Here is a 21,300-nt window from a genome sequence, read left to right on the forward strand (position 1 = left end):
TCGCGCATCGACTGTAGTGCTGCCTAATCTACTGGCGGCAAGGGCTATCAATTCTTGTCGACACATGCTGGCGCTCCTCAGCTGACTTGCTCCTTGGCTGATTGGCTCCTCGATTGGGGCCGAAATTGTTCGCCTCGGTTTATACCGAGATCATTAAGGTCGATTCAGTTCGAGGTCGAGGTGTCCAATATTTTCTTCATCACTTATATTACAAATCTTTATATTGATTAACAAACATAATTAGTTAAAAAATAGAATGAAATCTTGCTATTAATATCCTCTTAACATCAGCAACAACAATAAAAATTCATACCAAAAATTTAAAAAATTCTAATTCATTAAACAACAAAATTTCACACCAAAATTTTTTCCCATAATAGGATTACAACATTAGTGAAACCATGGATTCAAAACTATAGAATCTGAATTGAATGTCAATAGTAGCTAAGATGTCTTGGAACTGACCACAACCAATATGGCAAGACGATCAATGAAAGCTTACCATGAAGCCTCCGACTAACTAGTCAAAGCCGGTTATATAGCCGACCTTGGAGGCGTGCGGAGAATCCGTCAAATTTCAAACTCACCCCTAGCTGGCGACAACTCAACCACGGTCACGAACGATTTTCACAACTGCATGATGAACGAGCAAAATCTATGGAGCGAGATATGCGAGCAAAACACCCGCGCAATCTTCAGGACATGCAATCAGTTACCAAAATAGCTGATCTGTATGCTCGAATTCCTCAGCAACAGGTGCTGACTCTTGCCTATGTAAACCACTTTCGAGGGCTTGTCCAGAAAGTTCTCTTAAGCCTCTTTCACGCTCTCGTGCTACCACTCTACCATTCTCACAACGCCTCCACTATTCTTCAAAAGACCGTTTGACTTAAGCATCAAAGGATTTCCATCGGATACTCTTAGGCAAAAGGACTTCTTTGTCTTTGTTGTTTCGAGTTGGATTCGGCAGCGTAGTGAAGATCGGAGCACAATCCCCATGTCCAACATCATCCCGAGAGTCACCAGTATCGAAGCCCTCATTGGTCGAGCACAGCAATCCCCGCATCACCACTTCAAAGACGCATCATGATCTTTGGCCGACCTCTAGGGTCTGAGTAGCCAAACATCTGAGAACTTCAATAGCTCAGCCAACTCAGCATCTTAATCGGATCGATTTCTAGCAGAAATAGTAGCCAAATTGGAATCTCCTTTCAATACATCTATTTATTTTTCTTGTTTTAAGGAACTCTATATGTCTCTGCAACAAGCAGCCCATATTTTGCCTCCAACAAGAAAGCCATGTACAACCCATAGAAAGAATGACGGTGGCTAGTTACAGCCTTGTTTGCCCCGGAATGGAGACGTATTGCGGCACCGCAAGCAAATAAAGTCATAAAGCTGACACCAAATAAGAACCAAAAATATAATAGCTGGGATAAATTTTAATAATTATGATGGTACAAACCAGAATGAGACTCCATCGCATGATGTCTGAACATTCAAATTTTACAGGCCACCATGAATTCTTCGCCGACCTTAAAAAATTAAAAATGGATTTACTTGGCTTAGCCCTATGTGAAGTTCCCTATCAAAGCTCAAACTCGGATGGAGCGGCAGATATACGTTCAAAATTTTAAGCAATTACCATGATTAATAGTAACTAGAAAAGGAAAAACTTCTGTAAAGGGAACGGCAATTGTAAAGGGATTTTCCAGCAAGGTGAATGGAAAGATAGTGTCTTTCAAAAGAAGAAGTGGTGGGGGCCAGCAGATCTTCAGCACCTTTGTTATGGACGCTGAACTTAGAGCTGCGTGGGAGAAGTTTTCGGCCATACTCTAGGTACGGCCTGTATTCATCTCAAAGAGGACTAGGTTACAGTAATCGAATGGATTCAAAGTCGGCACGACGAGATGAGCGGACAGTTGTTGCTCCATGATATCTGGAGACTAGCAAGAGATTGTTGCTCCTTCTGAACCACTCATATTTGTCGGAAGATGAACAATGTGGCCGACTGAGTGGCCGAAGGGCGGACTTAAAGTAAAAGACCTTGGTCAGTTTAATCAATCCCTTCACAAACGGATCAATTGAGACAGCTCTGGGTTCTTCTCAGTTTTCATTAATTAAGGAAGATTTGCTGCTGCAAATAGAATAGAGAAGGAAAGCTTGATGTTCTCTGCCACCATGCTCTATCTTCCATTATGGCGATCTAGTGGAAACCATATTCAATCGGTGCTCTGTAATGAATCTGCTATGAATTCTGACACTCCAAAGACTAGGACCATTGTTTTGGAATCTATAGGGAGTTGCCGTCCTAGATTGAAAAAGAGATCGGTTGGTACTATCAATCGGCTGGCCTTTTGATACTTCTGTGAAAATTGTGCTCCAAGGCTACACAACAGCTGTTTTCTCTCCTCAATTGTAATATTTTTTTTATCTATCTTAATAAAAGCCAGATGTCTCCTTTTTCGGCCTCCCTTTATATCAAAAAAAAAAAAAAGAAGAAAGAGAGAAAACCTTATAATTTATTGATGATAAATGTCCGGCGTTCAAAGACGCGCATCAACAAAGAGGTAAAGCAATGTTTTCAAACTCTAATCAAACCTACTGGGTGGACGGGAATTGGACAGGCCTTGGTTGAATTAGCCAGTCCGAGCTGAGTTATCCAATTTGTTATGTAAGGTAAAGTTTTGTCTCGCTAATAATGCACCATCTCTCATCTCCATCCTCTTTCTTCCTCGCTTTTCTTCAATGGCTTCAGCAGGGATAGAGAACTCCAATTTCAAAGACATTCCAACTAGTTTCAATGACCACCGACGATATCAACGAGGCCTCTCACCTCCTCGACAGCAAGATCTAGATCTTCAAGGTCAAACCCTCACCTCCACGACAATGAGATCTAAATTCTTAAGGTAAAATCCTAATCAAGATCCCATCCTTTTCCCAAATCAATCTAGGGTTTCTTCCGCCCATCTCTTTTCCTTCCCATTCCTTGTCACATCATTCTATGATAGACTTCAATTTTTTATCTTAATTCTTTTAAGATGTACGTCAAGATTAGTTTAAGATCTCCATCAGGATTAGTTGCAGAGGACCCCTTAAGAAAAAAATGAGGCAATTTTTTTCGATTTCTTTGAAATCTTTTCTAATTTTATAATTTTTGCAATCTATATATTTATTATATATATATATATATATATATATATATATATATATATATATATATATATATATATATATATATATATATATATTGTTATGATGATATCGTTGATCCAACCAGTCCGACCGGTGCACCAGCCGAGGCACCCGAGTTACCTTCCGATCCAGCACCTAGATATTAAATTGCCTCAACCAGCAAAACAAACTTAACAGCGCAAGAACCATATCAATGAGATGGCTAACATGTTCTTGGTTTCAGTGGTGGGCTTAGCTGGAGCCTGCACAAGTGAAAAATTATTTCAGAGATAGCTGCCTAACAATTTCATCAACACAATTGCAAAAAAAGATAGCAATCAAATGCAGCAGATTTCATTAACCCTATCGACAATCAGAACCACTTGAAGTCAGAAACGAAAATCGATGCATCTATCACGTTCAAACAAATCCCTAATTAATGTTAATATAAAAGAACACAAGTAAAACAAATCAAAGTCAAGAAGGTCATAGGCTCATAGCTCGCAAGATTCTGGCACAAGCCCAGTTACGGACCTCAGAAGTTAAATTGCTGAAGGCGTACAGTTTTTGGACCTATGTTCGATGGAGCCACATTTCTAAGAATGTGCTCAATCTCAAATTACACTCCACATGCAAAAACCACCAATCAAACTAGAGCAGAAGGCGTAAAATGTCAAGGAAAACCTCTCCCGAGATTCATTACAGCCAGAGACAAATCAGAAATCTCATATACACTCCGATCCTAAAGCTTCAAACGCGGATAATACTAGATAAAAGAAGCACATATCAAAATTTGAACCTATCTACTCTATGTCTCCCTTCTGGTCGATCTCCTAGAGCGTGGGGCTGAAGCATCCTCCTTTTCGTCCTCCCCTTCTTTCTCAGCACTGCTTCCAGGCGCATCAGCCTCAGCGGCTGCATCGCTCTCAGTCTCGGTGGTGGGTTTAGGGGGAGCCTGCACGAGTGAAAAATTATTTCAAAGAACAAACCAAGTCATGTCTCAGAGAGAGTTGAAGACGGTGAAGATGGATCGCAAAGACGAAGAGAACTTACGGCAGATTTTTTTCCACCAAAGAGGATCCTGAAAATTACGGTAGCGATAACCACCACAACGGATACCAGGATTCCAATGGTCAGGTTAGGTTGTTGCTCTCCCTTCTCAATGATATCCTGCAAGAAGAAAAGGTTGAAATGAGTTCGAAGAAATGATTCAGAAGACATTCTTGGAAGCCAAAGACCAGGTATTTATATTTCTGAATTTACTCTAGGATATAATAGCATAGGGAACTCAGGCATGGTTCCAATTCGATACCAAGAGAAAAATAAACTTTATACTTACGATAATCTTGATCTTGTATGCCTGCAGGAAAGGAATGTCTGCTATCTTGTAAAGAACATCAAATACCTTCTTCTGAGACACACCAAGAGATCAAGTTAGAGATAAACTGGTTTGAGGCCTTTGGTGATTTATGGGCAGAAAAGACCAATTAACAGCCTAACATACAATAACTGAATAGAACAGACGTGAAACATCACCTGGAAACCTGAAAGCCCGTCTGCAAGAGGGGCAGCTGCCTCTTCAGCCTTCTGTTTCTCTTTCTCAACTTCATACTTGGGCTTCCATGTCTTCTCCCTGTATGACTCGGCAACTTTTTCGTCAGTGGCTATGAGAATATTGTCAAACAAAACGCCATCCTGCATTGTCCAAATCTCAATACCGATAGCAGCAATCGGCTCAAAGTCAGGCTTGTCAAGCTCAAAATAGTCAGGATTAGGTATCTGCTGTGGCTTCCAGATACCCTTGTAGTCTGGGTTGTCTATTAAAGGAGCGTGCCACTTTCCCTTGTAAGCTGGATTCTTCTTCATTGGCCTCTTCCACTCCCCGCAGCCAGGTGCTGCTTCACACTTTGGGTTGTCAATCTTAGGTGTCTCCCATTCTCCATCCTCCTCGTCATCCCAATCTTCTGGTTTGGCGGCTTCAGGATCATCAATTTCCTCGGGTTCATCATCCAGCCAACCTTCAGGTTTAACAGCATCCTCATCTTCAATTTCTGGTGGAGCATCCTCATCCCAATCATCAGGCTTCACAGCATCTGGGTCTGGAATCTTGGGCCTCTCATCCCAGTCCTCAGGCTTCTTATCATCCGGATCAGGAATAGTCTCGGGAGGGATAAGTGCTGGCTCAAAATCATCTGCAGACAAGAAGTTTGCCTTTTTCTTTTCCTCACCATCAATCAAAATCCTCAACTCATTATCAGGTTTCAAAATAGCAGTATAGACATGAGAGAGTTTGTCCGATGGGACAGATGGAGGGTACTTGAGATGGTGCTCGACATACTTCCCAGTCTTGGGATTCTTATGCTTAAGGATGAAATGCACCTTATTTGTGGACCCACACTTGTCAGGTCCAAACATAATGGAATAGGGAGACTCGTTATCAAACTCCTTGGGAGCCCATCCAGCATCTTGAGGACGTAGGTACTTCAGATATGCACCTCCACATTCAAGCCCATTCTGAAGTCGAGTTTCATACTGTAGGACAATGGTTCCATCCTTAAGTGTGACTGGCTCATCAAGTTCTTTAACTATTGCATACTTCCTTGCCTTCTCACTCACAAGAAGCCCGTAGTCTTCATGTCCCTCACTCTTGGAATGTTTCCATACACCTGAAACCAGAAAACACCGGTCATTGTTAACTTAGAGGAGCTGGAGTATCACTAGATTGCCTTAGATACATGACAGTTGGGCAGAAAAAAAAGAGGTTAGGAAGATATATGGAATAGTATTCAAAGATTGATGCCATTGCAATGAGTAAAAACTACATAAAGTAGATTATACAGGACCAAACAAGTGAAAGTACCTAAGCATCAAAAATTGATGCCATTACAAACTAACCTAACAATGATAGGCTCGACTTTATTAGCTACGAGAACATTTTTCTAATCGTGTATGCAATACTTTTTTTTTAGTAGAAAAGAATCGCAAGTGCGCTAATCACATGCTAATCCTCTTTCCACAACAGTAATATCCCCTGAATTTGATAGAATCCATCTACTACTATTTTTTCCAAACATACTACTAGAAAAGCATACATGGATGCAATTTTTCTACTACATACAATACAAAAGCCCAAGCATTGGTTATTGTAGAAAGATGTGCTAATCCTTTTTCCACAGAAGTAATATCCCTGAATTTGTTAGAATGCATCTCCTACTATTTTTTCCAAACATACTACTAGAAAAGCATACCTGCATGCAATTTTTCTACTATATACAATAGTCAGAGGATTGGTTATTGTAGAAAGAAGCTGTGAGGCTCATGTTGACTCCCATTATAATAAGCCTATCATGCCACAAAGCCTATGCGGGTTATGGCCTTCTTCAGTAAATACACATCCCCACCCCCTCTGTGTCCCTCAAAAATAAAAAAAAATAAAAAATGAGAGAGAGAGAGATTGACCAAGGGTTGGTAGATCTTTATCATCCATGATAATTTCATTACATGGAAACAAAAAAGAAATCAAAAACTCCGTTGGTTACTCAGGTCTCAGCCATTTATTAAATACTCCTCTTTTTTTTTTTTTTGCTAAAGACTAAATACTCCTTTAATCGTGTGCATCCAATGCTAGGTACTAGTGAACAAATATGCAACAGCAAGTTACAACATATGTTGGTGCCTGAATTATTACTTAAAATTTAAACCATAAAAACAGTTTAAAAAGATCTAATTAAATCAATAATTTGGTTGCTTGTAGCCTATCTCCCTCGTCTTCTATGATGATAAGCATAACAGCATTTGTTTATTATTCTCCATACATTCACCATTTCATGTTGCTAGCTCATTACATATTAACTCAAATTTTGGCACTAGCACGTCATACAATGGGAAGATAAAAAGACAGGACAAAAATAAAAAAGGGATATGAAGTTTAAAATACACACACAAGAATCCATAGCACTCACTATACCCTCAACTGCATAACTGAGAAAGATCAGACAACTTTCAGTCTGCAGGCATCAATAGTATCCTGTCTGAAAACCCTAAAGAGAGAAAAGGGTGCCAGCCAACCAAAAACTCAATTTCTTTTGGGGCCGGGGGTAAGGGGGGTGCTAAACTTAGAAAAGTAAAACAGTAGAACGATGATATTATTAATATAAAAATAATCTGTTAGGCCCCATTTGTAAACCAAATAGTGAAAACATCTCCACCTAAAAAATATGAAGCGTGACTAGCGATGCACCAAAGAGCGCCCATGCTAATCCAGTCCTCCTATGTAAGGGGGGAAAATCACTAACCAGAACACTGTTTGTTCTCATTCAGCACTACTGTAAATTCATATACAAAATTGTGAAGATCCTAAATAAGTTTCCTTACAAGAACAAGAGAAAAACACTACAATATTAGTTCCTGTGACCAATTAGCGCTATTTTCTTTTCAATTTCAACTCCCCACTTTTTTGCATATGAAAAAATGAGTTTGCAATGCATATGAAAAAAGGATTTTGCAAGAACAACTTAATAGCTAGTGCAGCAAGCAGCCTAGCTGTAAAACTGATAATTTAATAAAACAAAACAGTCATGAGTTGACCAGTCAATGAGGCAAAGAGAACTTCATTAACCAGAAATGTTTCATTCATATGGCAATATGAGATCTAGATTGGGCCCAATGCCTTTAACAGGTTAAATGACCCCAAGCACATATAATCAAGTACATATGATATTCTGGATGTCAGTATAACGCCTAGAATTCCTCTTTCTACAAATAATCAAGCACATCACATAGCATTCAGCCTGACCAATTACATCCAGACCTCATGCTGACATTGACAATGTCTAGATTCTTAAAAAAAGACATTTTGTATGGTACAAATTGCATGATACTGAACAAACTAAACAAGAACACCCCTTCTAAGTTCATAAAAACTACCTCAAGTACTGTTTACCATAGAAATTGTTGCTAGTACGGTGAACTCTCTAGTTCAAATAATCATTATTTCAGCAAAACAAACAAGAATTTCCTCGTTATACTCAGTGCACTACATTTTTTATCAGCAACAATTAATACCACTTACATCCAACCCATTGAATTAAATGCTATATAGTGCACTAACTACTGTAAGCACTCGTATCTAGAGCCAATAGAGTTCAATGGCTTTTATGGTTTTTATCGGTAATAAAAGTCCCAATATTACTCATGGTTCGCTAGCTGCCATGACTCTAGACAATCCTTATCTGAACCCACAGTTGATAAACACTACGTACCGCATGCCAATAACTGTTGGATCAATAGTCAAGAGATAATGACAGCAAACTACAAGGGCGTTCGAAAGATTCTCCTCAAATTGGCATTAATGCCCTTTATTCAGCGTAGCAATATGCTTGCCATACGAACAAATCAACAATTACTAAATTTTATTATGGTAGGATCAAAAAATTTATATTTAAACAAAAGGAACAAAAAGAGATCCTTAAACCCTAGATGCTGGAAGGTCCACTACTGCAGCTATCATAACCTGGAAAAGGAAATCTAATTTTACTTCAACCTGGCATAGACTCGTGAACTGACACTAGCAAATGTCAGCATATCAGGATACCGAGTCGATCAGACCGAAAAGATCAGATCTTTACACTTGAAAGAAGAAATTACTACTCGCATTTAGTTAAGCAACGAGATGGCTATCAGATCTGGAAGCTATACCTTGGTAATCCTCCTTATCGGACACGATCCACCGCCCCTCGAAGGTCTCATCGAACGATTCATAGAACAACTGGAGCAAAACCCATCGATTTTTGCAAATTAGAACCGAAATCTCTCAAAAAGAACAAAAGAACGCAAAAATGGAACCAAATCTCCACGGGAAAGGTAATTTACCGGATCGGAAGCCCAAATCTGGAGCACGAAGGACGCGATCAAGAGCAGGAGGAGCCGCCGCGCGATCTGCCTCCCTCCCATCGTAGCCCTGGAAGGAGACCAGGAGGAGAGACAAGGAGATCAGAGAGCTGATCGAATTGAAAGCCCAACCCTAATTCTCGATCTGGGGCGAGGGATCGGAAGGGGACAGAGGGAGATCCTAACGATCCAACGGCGGAGATGGGCCGATAGAAACCGCCCTTCGCCTCTGTTGCCTTGGAACCGCGCCCGGCATCGAAGCTGAGCGCGACCATAATAAAAAGGTCGCTGGTGACTTGTTTCAACCAATGAGATAAGAGAACACGTTGATATGACCAATGGTATGATGCCACGTCATTTTTTGCTGTGGCGTTGGGTACAAGTTATTTGAAATTCGCGTCGGGAACGCTCGTTGGTTTCTAGAAGTTTCTGAAACGTGTCGATCAGCCGACACCATTGTAAAGTTAGAACTGTTCGAGAAAAAAATTGTTCGATAATTTATTTTTTATTTTTATGAAAGGTTTACAAAGCCACCTATGGAAAAATAAAATGACCGGTTCGACCATAATTTCGCGGAAATTTCGTCGGGCCGGGTCCAACCGTGAGACTTCGTCGCAAGGTCTCGACCGGTTTGGGTTTTCAATTGGGTTTGGAGTTTTAGACCAAGCCACGACATTAATATCTTTTGAGTCTTTTTCGGATATTTTTATAAGATTAAGCTGAGAATTTTAATAGAATCCATACATTGGGCCATTTATTTAAGCATGGACGTGTATTAGCCAACTATCATCTAATCCAAATTCTGTAAAAAGAAAAAAAAATTGCAAGGTAGAAAGGCAACAAATCCAATTCATATAGAATTTTTAGTCTAATTCTACCAGAATATCCAAACATACTTTTATTTTTTTAAAATGATTAATGAGGCTTACATGTTAGTATGATAACAATGTTTTCTATTTTGTTTAAAATCTTTGAATTGATATTGATTTAAAATTGGAGTGATGAACTCTATAATGTTTTCTATTATATATATTATCTGTCACTCTTGTTGGTGTTTGTGGTGATTTTGCTATTACTAGTGGTTGTTGTTTCTCACGCCCATTGCTTAATTTCTCCATAAAGAGCACACAATTATATTGATAAGTTGCTTTAAAAATCTGAAATCATAATATATCGTTTTTGACAAATAATTATATATATTTGAAAAATAAAATCTTGTAAAACTTTAGGCCCCATTTTGGAATCGGTTTTGGTGAGACTTGGTTTTACGGGTTGCAAATTTAATATATTTTGCAGTGGATAAAAGATACCCCTAAACCCAAGATTTTGAATGCATTTCAAAACATGCTATTTAGTTGCTTACTAGGATTTGAAGGTGCATATTTTAAGAAGTGGACAAGTTTAGCATTGCTAATCCTATTATCAACATGAACTTGTTCATTTGATTAATTCATAATAATTAAGAACCAATAATAATAATAATAATAATTTGTATATACATGATATTACTAGTCATAGCATTAATTTGATAATAGATATATTATAAGATTATGATTATAATAGTGTAGTTTATGATAATAATGCTATAACAGAATAATATTATTTTAATAATATAAAAATTTTATATTATATTATTTTCTTAAAAATATCATAATTTACTATTTATTTTATCAATCTTTTTTTATATAATCTAATATACAATATAATACTATAATATAATAAGATACTATTATAACATTATATAATTATTATTGTGTAATATTATATTACTAAATGAACAAGAGTGCTGGATGAAACAAGATATGAGATGGAACGCTAAGAGATTTTAAGTTTGTATAAAACTTAGTCTGGAGTCAAGCGAGGGTTCTTATAGGAAGAAAGAGAGGTTTTTTTATCTCTTCTTCTCTCTCTTCCTTTCTCTCTCTCTATGCTTCTATGTGGACCTAGTAAAAAATCCTTCTCTCTTCTTTGTTCCTCTCCATACCATTTAGTCAACCCCATAGAGGGGCATGCACAGACATTATTTTAATCGCTCCGAGTAGCCATGCAGCATATTGGTCTTGCACTAGAACACTTAATGAGCACATTTGAATTTTATCATCATTAATCTTTATTGAGCTATCTATATTGTAACCTGATTCTTGTTCTTGAGTTGACTTGTTTGACTATCCAAGTTCGATCAATCTGAGCTCCTGGATGTTACTATATGGTTGACCTCAGTAAAGAGTCCTGGTCTTGAGTTCCTTCCCTGCCCTATTCCTGGTGCTGATGACCCTGGGTTGGCGAACGTGGCTCGTGGCCAACCATGGCCCAAAGACCCGCTAGCTGGGGCATCCTTCCTTCATCGATCCTGACACCATCGAAGGAGAATTTGGGGTTCCCTCCCCCCGTGACGAAGCCGAGATGCCGAACACACCACTCTTCTCAGGCTCTAGCGTCGACCTGAGATGGCTGCATTCACTCTCTAGGTGTTCGAGCCAGGCACAGGCGAAGCAGAAGGCCGGTAGGTCTTCATAGATGAAAGCCTGCCAGACCCTGTCGACTCCCCCTAAATGAACATCCTCGGTTTGATAGGGCTAAGGGCGTCGATCTTGACCTTTATCCGTGCGTACCCTATCTGCTGGAGCTAGTCAGAGACGTTGTCCAATTCCAGTGGCTGGCCCGCCAACGCAGTAATCTTGAGTAGGGATTCCTTATCCCAAAACTCTAGGGAAGGCAGGAAAGATGCAACCAAACCACTGTTCAACTCACTGTATTGATTTCCAGGACGAAGTCGGGCCACCACTCCTCCATCACCAGCAATTGACCGTCCACCAGCCACGGTCTGCTGGCCAACGCAACATCCCGATCTATCATGCTCTGGAATCTGAAGGTCGTGAGGCCCTCCGCCATTGGGAAGAAGTCGACGTCGTACCCTAGCTTGCCTTGCATCTAAAGGTCGCGCGCCACGCACTCCGCCAGAACCCTTATGACCCAAGCACTAGACGACCACTGCCGATAACGTCTAGGCCTTTTGCGCCCTCCCCACATGATCGACCGGTAGTTCCAACACCTTTGTGAAAAGACGTTGGAGCACTGCCAATTCCTTCTCCATTATTCGGTGGTTGGTCCACATATGCCTTCGGGGACCCCGTGCCACCTCCGACCATGAGGGGGTGGTCACATCCCCGTGCTTGCCCTCCGGGGCCACCGTCTTCTCTGCCATCAACCCGACACGCCTGGTGTTACTTAGCAGCATGGATATTTATGCACTTGAGTCCCGGTGAATCCTTCTTCGTTGTTTTCCTCTTTCTTTAGTCGCCACCTGCAATCAAACCTTCATTCTAGCGTTGGATCCGACCTAAAACAGCAAAGATAGAAAAGTCCTCTTACTAAAGAGTGTTTGGTGGGGGACCGTCTAATATTTAAATCAGACGAACACTTGGGGAATAGTGGAGGTGTTGCGAGAGCAACAAAGTGGCGATATATAGGTGTGAAGAGAGCTCAGGAGCGCTTATTTCACTACCAGAAAATACGCGTATAGTGACGAAAAATTAGTGACGGCCCATTATCAGTCACTATTTATGATGGATTAGTGACAGACAAAAATTTGGTCACCATGGCATGAACTTAGTGACAGATTAGTGACCGACCGATCACAAAATACGTGGGTAGGGTGGGCGCCAAAACTTAGTAACCACCGTGGTGACGGGATATCTGTCACAAAACTAGTAACCGAAATTGCAACGAGACAGTGATAAATTCATCCGTCACAAAAATCGTAACCCAAATGTTTATAAATTTTTAAAAGATTATTTTTGATAGTGACGGATTATTGACAGAAATTTCCATCACCAAATTTAATTTCTAATTCCAAAAATATTAAAAATAATATTTTTGAGTAATTATAAATAAAAAAAGATAAAAAGATAAAAGGAGGAAATCTAAAATGAACTAAGTGTGCCGCGCTTAATTTCTAATTCCCCCCGACCCGCCCGCCCGCCCGCCCGGTGCCAACACCAAAATTCTAATCCCCCTAAACCCTAGCCCCTGCAGCCGCCCCTCAACCCCCCCACACCACATCCACCCCCCCCCCCCCCCCCGGGTGATCCCTAACCCCTCCTCCTCCCCCCAACCCAAATCCAACAAATCCCTAACCGGAAGGCCGTCCACGGCAGGGATGACCGTCTGGATTTCCTAACCCCTTCTCCTCCTCCCTACGCCGATGAGAGCTACCTGATCTCCTTCGAGTCTCCTCGAATACGGATTCCCGCTTCGAGAGCTCACGTCCGAGGCCAGCATCGTGGGATTTCGTTCTGTATCTCTCGTGAAATGCTCGAGATCGGGGCGGTCTTTCTGATAAGATCTCTTCGCCACGGATTTTTGATGAAATGCTTGTAATATTGCTTGAGGTACCCGTGGTTGTCCCTTTGTTACTATTTTTATATTTTTTTGGGTGATTTCGGTGTCTGGTTCATATAAAATGGTGGAATGTAAGCTTAATTTATTAGGGTTTTTTTTTCTTGTGATGCGATTTGTGGATATACAGCAGAGATTTGGATGATTCTGTGGTTTTTGATGTAATGGGGTAATTTTTGGTTGAAGAAAAAGGTCTCCGCCGCTTCCAGGAGGCTGCAATTTGTGGATATACAGCAGAGATTTTTGTTTAGCGCTATAGTTCATACTTTTTTTTGGTTGAGACGGCCTCCGCCGCTCCTAGGAGCTCCGGCTCGTCTTCATTTTCATCTACGAAACATTTCTCTAAGAAAATTTCATAGTGCATTTCCCTATCTGACTATTTATCCAATAGAGGAAGTGCTTGTAATCATATTGAACCTTTACGTATTTGGTATCCTTTCTACTACAAAATTTCATTTCTCTGTCGTAAATGAGCTTGAAAATTTGCATGGATGATCAGCTCAATTAGTCATCTAGATCAGGTAGAGCTGGAACATGCCTTGAAAATTTCCCCCCTTCTTTCCATGAGAAGCACCTAATGGAGCATGTTATTGCAGGACCGGGGCTATTTGAGGATGAGAGTGGATCCTCAGTTGACTGTTACATCAAATTGGACTATCGATGTTTCAGATGTGAGAGATTTTTTTTTTTTAACAATCTAATTTACTGATGTTAATGAAAATAGTGCATAATGTCTCAGCTAACTGCTGCTAGATAGTCCATGTAGATCCATCTCTTGCTCCTCAACAAAGCATGGTTATTCAAATTGGCGCCAACGAGTAGGATCTTTTAGTAAGAAGGATATTGTGTCTTTTTTTACTGAAATTTGTATTTGATTTAACATTATATCTATCAGTTCCCTATGACTTCCCGTCACTGTTTTAATAATTTTCCCCAAGAAAGCTCATTTTCAATAGTTTTTAATTTACTTTTTTGTGTCACTGACACATATAATTTGCCTTTGATAGGATTCCTATGGCACAACCATTCATGGCATGTGCACTTCAATGTGTGCAAAGTTAATTGGTTGTGAGATAAATCAAATTGGTTGTGAGATAAATCAATTGCGTGGTGGATAACTGCAGCGTTCATGAAATATTGTCCTTGTCTCCTGTTGCAGGTAAGAACAGTGAAAGTCAGCAACATTTCCCTGGCTGCATCAGAATGGGACATCAAGGAATTCTTTTCCTTCTCAGGGGACATTCAATATATTGAATTGCGGAGGTCATTGTCCTTCTAATTATGTCTTATGCATTTCTCTTGTGGGAAATCATTATCAAAATCATGTTGTTTTTACTTCGGCAGCGAATCTGAAAGGTCTCAGATTACTTATGTCACTTTCAAGGAGTCACAGGGAGCAGACGCATCAATGCTTCTCTCAGTGAGTTAAATTTTAATAATGCAAATTACTCGCTAACATGTTCCAATCTCAGGAAAAGAAATTTTACAAATAACCTTCATGTCCTTTATATTTTTCTAATATACAATCTGGAAGATTTTGGGTGCACTATTTCAGTTCTTTATGGATGCAGGGAGCAACTATAGCTGATCTTTGTGTTAGCATTACGCCAGTTGAGGATTACCAGCTTCCTCCTGAAGCTTACAAAGAGATACCGGTAAATCTGACTCCCTGATATTTATGCAGATTATGCTCTCAGGTTTCTGCATAACATGAAAGCCATATTGTGACTTTTTGCTTTTAATTTTGTAGACGTGGTGGTTTTCTCCTTGAAAAAAGAATGACTGAAAAAACAAAGCCGCGTGGGCCACGTTCATTAGCGTTTCATCGTTCGAGCGTTACTTTATAATTGTACCAGTAGGTTGTGGTGATAATTTTCAAAAACAAAAGTTCTGAACTGGTGGACCAAAATTTTTCCCGTGTCTTTCATTTTTGGGATTATAGGTTTTGCTCGCATGTTATGTTTCAACAAGAAGGAACATGTCAGAGATAATGACCTTTTATATATTACTGTCTTAGGGATTGGGAACCATTTAGTGAGATTATTAGGCTTGTAATTGTGAGGCCCAATAGTCCCATATTGGAAAGACTCGTTCCAGAGCCTGAGCATATGAGGCAGGTGTCTCCTAATCCTGCAGACGCATTTTGGATGGAAAACAAAATCGGGGAGGGGTGAAGGACGCTTGCGTGAAGCCCCAGAACCGGATAATATCTGGCAGGGGAGCTCCGTGTTCCCCCCTCATGTGGCCCCCACGTGGGCACTAGGTGTCTCACGTGCCTCGCAGAGGCGGGGTCGTGACATTTGGTATCAGAGCCGAGGACGGCTCTTATCCGATGGTGGAAAGGGCGTGAGGCCCAATAGTCCCACATCGAAAAGACTCGTTCCAGAGCCTGGGCATATGAGGCGGGTGTCTCCTAATCCTGCAGACGCATTTTGGGAGGAAAACAAAACCGGGGAAGGGTGAAGGACGCTTGCGTGAAGCCCCGGAACTGGACAATATCTGGCAGGGGAGCCCCGCGGTCCCTCCTCATTGGCCCCCACGTGGGCACTGGGTGCCTCACGTGCTCCACGCAGAGGCGGAGGCGTGACATTTGGTATCAGAGCGGACCCGGCCCATAACTTATGTGGACTAGGGGACACTGCAGCACGGATCCATTGGGGTTGATCACGGACCGATCGTGGTGTTTGTGATTAGATTTGAATGGATTTGAACCCTTAGCCTGACGAGGACGTCAGGGCTTGAACAGGGGGAGTATGTGAGGACCCGTGCGGGCATGTGTTTAGTCCCACATCGGTTATTCGTTGGGTAGATCTTGGGTACTTATACAGGATCAAGGAATCCAAACAATACCTTCCGGCTAACCATTTTGGGTGAAGTCCTGGGTTGTTACAGTAATTGTTGGTTCTTTTGTTTTGTTTTGTTTTTCCAGTTCCAGTTTTGTAATTTCAACCTACCTATATTAATTCAAAAGGTTTCACTGTTTTTGTCTTCCCATTTTCTTTTTTTTCTGGTGCTGCAGAAGGAAGGGAAGCTCTCGTCAACTGAGTCTGCAGTGAGGAAGGCAGAGGATGTGGTGAGCAGCATGTTGGCCAAGGGTTTTGTCCTGAGCAAGGATGCCCTCAAGAGAGTCAGGTCCTTTGACGAACAGCACCATTTTATGTCCGACGCCTCAGCTATGGCTTTAGTCTCCTGAAGGATCTCACTGAAATTATTGGGCAATCATCATCCTCTTCTACTTCTACAAGTCAAGCTCCAGAGCTGTACACGCATTAAGACCTTCTAGGTATTTTTTAGCACTAAAAGAAAAAATGGCAAGAGGAGGTTCTTCAAAAGATGAGAGAAGAGATTGGCTTTGGACCAAGGCATGCAGATCGGAGGGGTAATGGTGATTCTGGTTTTGCTGATCATGCTTTATTATAATTGCTTTTGCCTTAGATGATATGTCTTTGCATTCCTAGGAGGAATGAAATCTCTGTTATGTCATACTTTTTGTACTTTGATTTTGATGGATTTAGGACATGTTGATGCCTATTTTAAATGACATGTTAAAAAACTTTTGCGTAATATTGAAATGATCTTATTATTATTATTATGAGCCAATCAATGTACCAAATGTACCAGGTTATTGGAATGTGATCAGTGACCAAATTTGGTTACTGAATTGTTTACCAAGTATTGTGACGAGCAGCCATAAACTAAGTGACGAGTAGCCATAAATTTATGACAGAATTTTGGTTACTAAAAATTGATTTTGCTCAGTGAGTTGTGACAAATTAGTGATGGTAACTTTGTCACTAGATCAATGACGGAATTAATAACAAATTTAGGGACAAAATTTATGACCATGTTTGTGACGACTAAATTTGTCATTAAAGGTTGTGACAGATCAGTGACCAAATTTGTGACCGAATTCTGTGACAAATTCAGTGACCAAGTTACCTTCGTCACTAACTCAATGACTGGTTAGTGACGGGAATACATAATTTCTTAAATATTTAATTTTTGGATTTGTAACGGTTTAGCGACGGTGATTCTATCACGGAGTTTAGTGACGGAAATCGCCGCCATTACTGAGAATTTAGTGACGCGTGTTTTTGTAACCAATTCAGTGACGGAAGCTCCGGTCACAAATTCCGTATTAGTGATCGGAAACATGGTATAGTGACGGGAATTTCCGTCACTATACGCGTATTTTCTGGTAGTGTTTAGAGAATCCTAAGGACGTGGTTTATATAGGTGAGGGTCAAAAGGTCAGTCCCAATCTCATATGGTAGCTCAACCTAACCAACCCAATGTGCTTAGACAATAGATCAAACCTAACCTTGACTCAATTGATGAAGGAAGCTAAAATTGCGCAACCCGAATCCAAGTCTACAAGCACCAGTGCAGATTCACACTAGTCTAGATGAGGCCTGTTTCACACGAGACGATGGACAAACAAAAATCATATATGATAGGTACCCCCCCCAAAAAAAATGGGGAGAGTTTCTTTCTCCTTTTTTTTTGCCACATTTCAAAAAAGAAATCCAAAAATTAGAAACCTCTTTTATTAACTGAGTCATCAGTCCCATGATTAAAAAAAAAAATCTATGAAGTTCTCCAAAACAAGGTCTGTCATTTTGTCATTGTGCGATGAAATAGTCCATGAAGTTGCCTCCCGACTCAACTCTAACCACTAAAAATGATAAAACACCTGTTGTGGCTCAAATCTGGCATGAGGGTGACCACGCCGATTGACCTGAGGGAGCCACCAGTGTGGAGAGGGGAAGACGGGAACCAACTCCTGCGTGACAGTCGCGGACCTGCACAAAGCCTCACCGGTTTTCTCGGTGAGGGCCCTCTGACGATCAAGTTAGAGCAGGCAATTTTGGACCAGCCATGAGAGCCTCCCTAGGAATTACCTGACCGAGCTATTTATAGCCTCAGTGGAGTGGTCCGGGTGACGGCGGTACTGTCAGTCCCCATCATGAGGGGGTATGGCTCTGAGCCGGATGGCGTGCAGCCCAGATGGGCAGGTGACGTGTGGTATAGCCCGTTCTTAAGACCGGCAGGGTGTTGACAGTCACAAAAGGACATGGCCGGAGTAGTCAAGGTGCCGTCTGACTACTGTTGGCTAGTTATGGAGGTATGACGCGGTAGTGTGGTAGAGTACGGCCGCGTAGGTGGGCGTGGGCCTGTACGCTGGTGCAGTCGCTGACGAGGCCGAACTCGTTAAATAGTCGCGTCATGCGTTTGACGAGGCCGGCTTGGTGTAGGCTGGGAGGGCTTGGTTTTCCGAGTTCCGAGGTGTACTCGAGGGAGCGCTCCGAGCTCGAGGGTCGGAGCGTATGCTGTGTATTGCTGGGGTCGGCATCTCGAACTTGGTCGGGATGGGTTGGCGTTTGTCGGAAGGTACCCCGAGCTCGGTCGGAGGAGTCGGCGAATATCCGGAGTCGGTGTAGTTCCGAAAACGAGCTGACTCTGGGCCAGAGTGAAGATTTAGTCATTCGTCGTTGGTATTTACTGGGCCGAAACTGGGCGGCCTTTTAGTTGTAGATTGGACAATCCATTTTTCCCCTTATCAATACCCATTCGACCACGAATACGATTGGCATAACCAACTAGGACAAGAATAGTTTTTGAACAGTATCTAGAAATTAGGACTCACAATGAACCAGCAATAGGAGGGGAAAACAAATGGAGCCCATTTCGATGTGGAAAAAGGCAAAGGAAAGAAAAAACAAAAAGCTCCTATCCATAATATTGCTAATATATAGGTTTTTCAAGAAAAAAAAAGTTTGCGTATATATGCTTTGAAAGTTTCATACCAAGACAGGCTAAAATTGAGGCTTATTACACGTGCGATGGTGCACGTGCTTCCGAGGGAAGAAAACTTTCAAATTTCGAGTACGGGATTCCGCTTCCGCTTACGGGTCCCTCCACGTCCAAACTAAGAAATACACGTGGACTCTCCGCATTGGTTCAGACAGGCAGCCGCGGATTGCGGCCTCAAAACTCCAATCCCGTCCGTCCAACCGAAGCGCCATCCACTGGGCATCCAAGCCGTCCATTTATCTCTCCCGCGGATCGCCAGTCCACTATAAAATACACCGCCCCCACGCCCTTACCCCTCGTCGCTAGACGCCAAACTCCGCGCGCGCGCCGCTGCCGAGAGAGTGAGAGACTCGAAAGTGATCGGGAGAGAGATGGAGGCATCGAAGACGATGAAGCCGGCCGGTGGGAGGAGGGGCGCTTCCAGGAGGAAGCCCGTCTCGAAGGCGGTCAAAGCCGGCCTCCAGTTCCCCGTGGGAAGGATCGCCCGCTTCCTCAAGAAGGGTCGGTACGCCGAGAGGGTCGGCACCGGAGCTCCCATCTACCTCGCCGCCGTCCTTGAGTACCTCGCAGCTGAGGTTATTTTACTACCCTAAAAAATATCGTTTCGCTCTCTATGTTTTCGACATTGTAATCTTCATTTGTCACTACTTTTGGATTCTGATTCTGATGTACTGGATTTCGTGGGTGTAGGTGCTGGAGCTGGCGGGGAATGCGGCGAGGGACAACAAGAAAACTCGCATCATCCCGAGGCACGTGCTCTTGGCCGTGAGGAACGACGAGGAGCTCGGCAAGCTCCTCTCCGGTGTGACCATTGCGCATGGCGGCGTGCTCCCCAATATTCACCAGGTGCTGCTCCCCAAGAAGACCAGCAAGGCGGAGGCGGAGTCCAAGTCTCCGAAGAAGGCGTAGAAGCCTATTCTTCCCAAGCGTTCGGATTAACACTATAGTAATAGTAGTAGCAGCCGTCGGTACTCGGTAGCGGTAGTGTTTTCGTTCCATGGTTTTGGGTTTCTGGGATACTGTATATAAAGCGGGCGCCAAGTTTTGGCACCGTAAAAGAAGGCTTGGATGCGGTTTTGACGGGCTGATACTGATGTTGTAATTTGAGTGATTAGTCCCGACTTTCGAAATCTTGTTGATTGGAATCTTTAAGTGAAATGCTAGTTAAAACTCTCTTTAAACGATTAATCTCTTGGGATACATATTTCTCTGGGATGGTTATAAATTTCTCCAAAAGTACGACTTTTTTAGATATATTTGAAATTATTTTATTCTCGCATATGCATGGCCTAAAACTCTACTCGGCTCCCGTGGTTGGAGGCTTTAGTGTCCGCGCAGTTGCTTGTCATGTCAATGTACCAGAGTTGGCAGTTTTCTAAATAGAGGGCTAACAAGGACTTAGGTAGCCACCAAGGTGGTAGCCTAGTGGTACTGGGCAGCAATTCTAACCACAAGGTCTCAAGTTCGAATCGCTGTGGCGACGATTAAATTGTGGATCGGAGCTTACTACTTTGGCCACTGCTTGGACTTGTGGTATAGGACCGCTCTTGAACCGCTAGTAGCCGGGGTGGTGCCGGGTGTGACGTACTCACACGTGGGACTCGAGCCAGAGCTCAGAGGAGTAGCTGAGCCGGGCCTACGGGTGGGGAGGGTATGAGTAAAACCGGTCGGGGTGCCCAACACACGGCCATTTCTGCCCGCATCGAACATTCTCCTGGCGGGGCGGGGACCCAGTGGGGCTGCTACGCGGGGGTGGGCTTGTCCCTTCCTCCCCTACCCCTTTTTTTAAGCAAAAAAAAAAAAAAAACAAGCACTTAGGTATAGGTATATGTATTTAAAAATTTTAATTTTTGGTTCATATTTAGATCTGTCAATGATTTCGTTGTCAGGTAGATTCTCCGAAAAAAAAAATTATGGCTGGAATTAAAATTGGAAAGGATTTGATTTACCACTGAGATTAGAATATGAATGAAATAAAATAAAAATTAAATTATTTATATTTTTTATTAAAATTAGAATAGATTA

The 21,300-nt window shown here is 41.9% G+C and overlaps 3 protein-coding genes across 3 annotated transcripts; 2 read left to right on the forward strand and 1 right to left on the reverse strand.

Moving 5' to 3' along the window:
* Positions 1 to 3,683: 3,683 nt before the first annotated feature.
* Positions 3,684 to 9,351, reverse strand: LOC103720082 (calnexin homolog). The gene is made up of 6 exons (XM_008809617.6): positions 9,046 to 9,351; positions 8,872 to 8,941; positions 4,711 to 5,840; positions 4,514 to 4,585; positions 4,228 to 4,344; positions 3,684 to 4,129 (listed from the first exon to the last, which is right to left on the reverse strand). The coding sequence occupies exons 1-6, from the start codon at positions 9,124 to 9,126 to the stop codon at positions 3,983 to 3,985; spliced, it is 1,617 nt and encodes a 538-aa protein (XP_008807839.2). The 5' UTR covers positions 9,127 to 9,351; the 3' UTR covers positions 3,684 to 3,982.
* A 4,694-nt stretch (positions 9,352 to 14,045) lies between these two features.
* LOC148700174 (binding partner of ACD11 1-like) lies at positions 14,046 to 16,654 on the forward strand. Its single transcript, XM_089927022.1, has 5 exons — positions 14,046 to 14,132; positions 14,621 to 14,724; positions 14,806 to 14,881; positions 15,033 to 15,116; positions 16,481 to 16,654. The coding sequence occupies exons 1-5, from the start codon at positions 14,046 to 14,048 to the stop codon at positions 16,652 to 16,654; spliced, it is 525 nt and encodes a 174-aa protein (XP_089783148.1).
* Positions 16,655 to 19,579: 2,925 nt separating this feature from the next.
* LOC103720083 (histone H2A.1-like) lies at positions 19,580 to 20,463 on the forward strand. The gene is made up of 2 exons (XM_008809618.5): positions 19,580 to 19,850; positions 19,966 to 20,463. The coding sequence occupies exons 1-2, from the start codon at positions 19,647 to 19,649 to the stop codon at positions 20,182 to 20,184; spliced, it is 423 nt and encodes a 140-aa protein (XP_008807840.2). The 5' UTR covers positions 19,580 to 19,646; the 3' UTR covers positions 20,185 to 20,463.
* Positions 20,464 to 21,300: the final 837 nt, after the last annotated feature.

This window comes from Phoenix dactylifera, chromosome 13, assembly GCF_051530095.1.
Source record: "Phoenix dactylifera cultivar Ajwa chromosome 13, Ajwa_hap1_PhDact_Kaust_v1.1, whole genome shotgun sequence".
Classification (NCBI taxonomy): domain Eukaryota; kingdom Viridiplantae; phylum Streptophyta; class Magnoliopsida; order Arecales; family Arecaceae; genus Phoenix; species Phoenix dactylifera.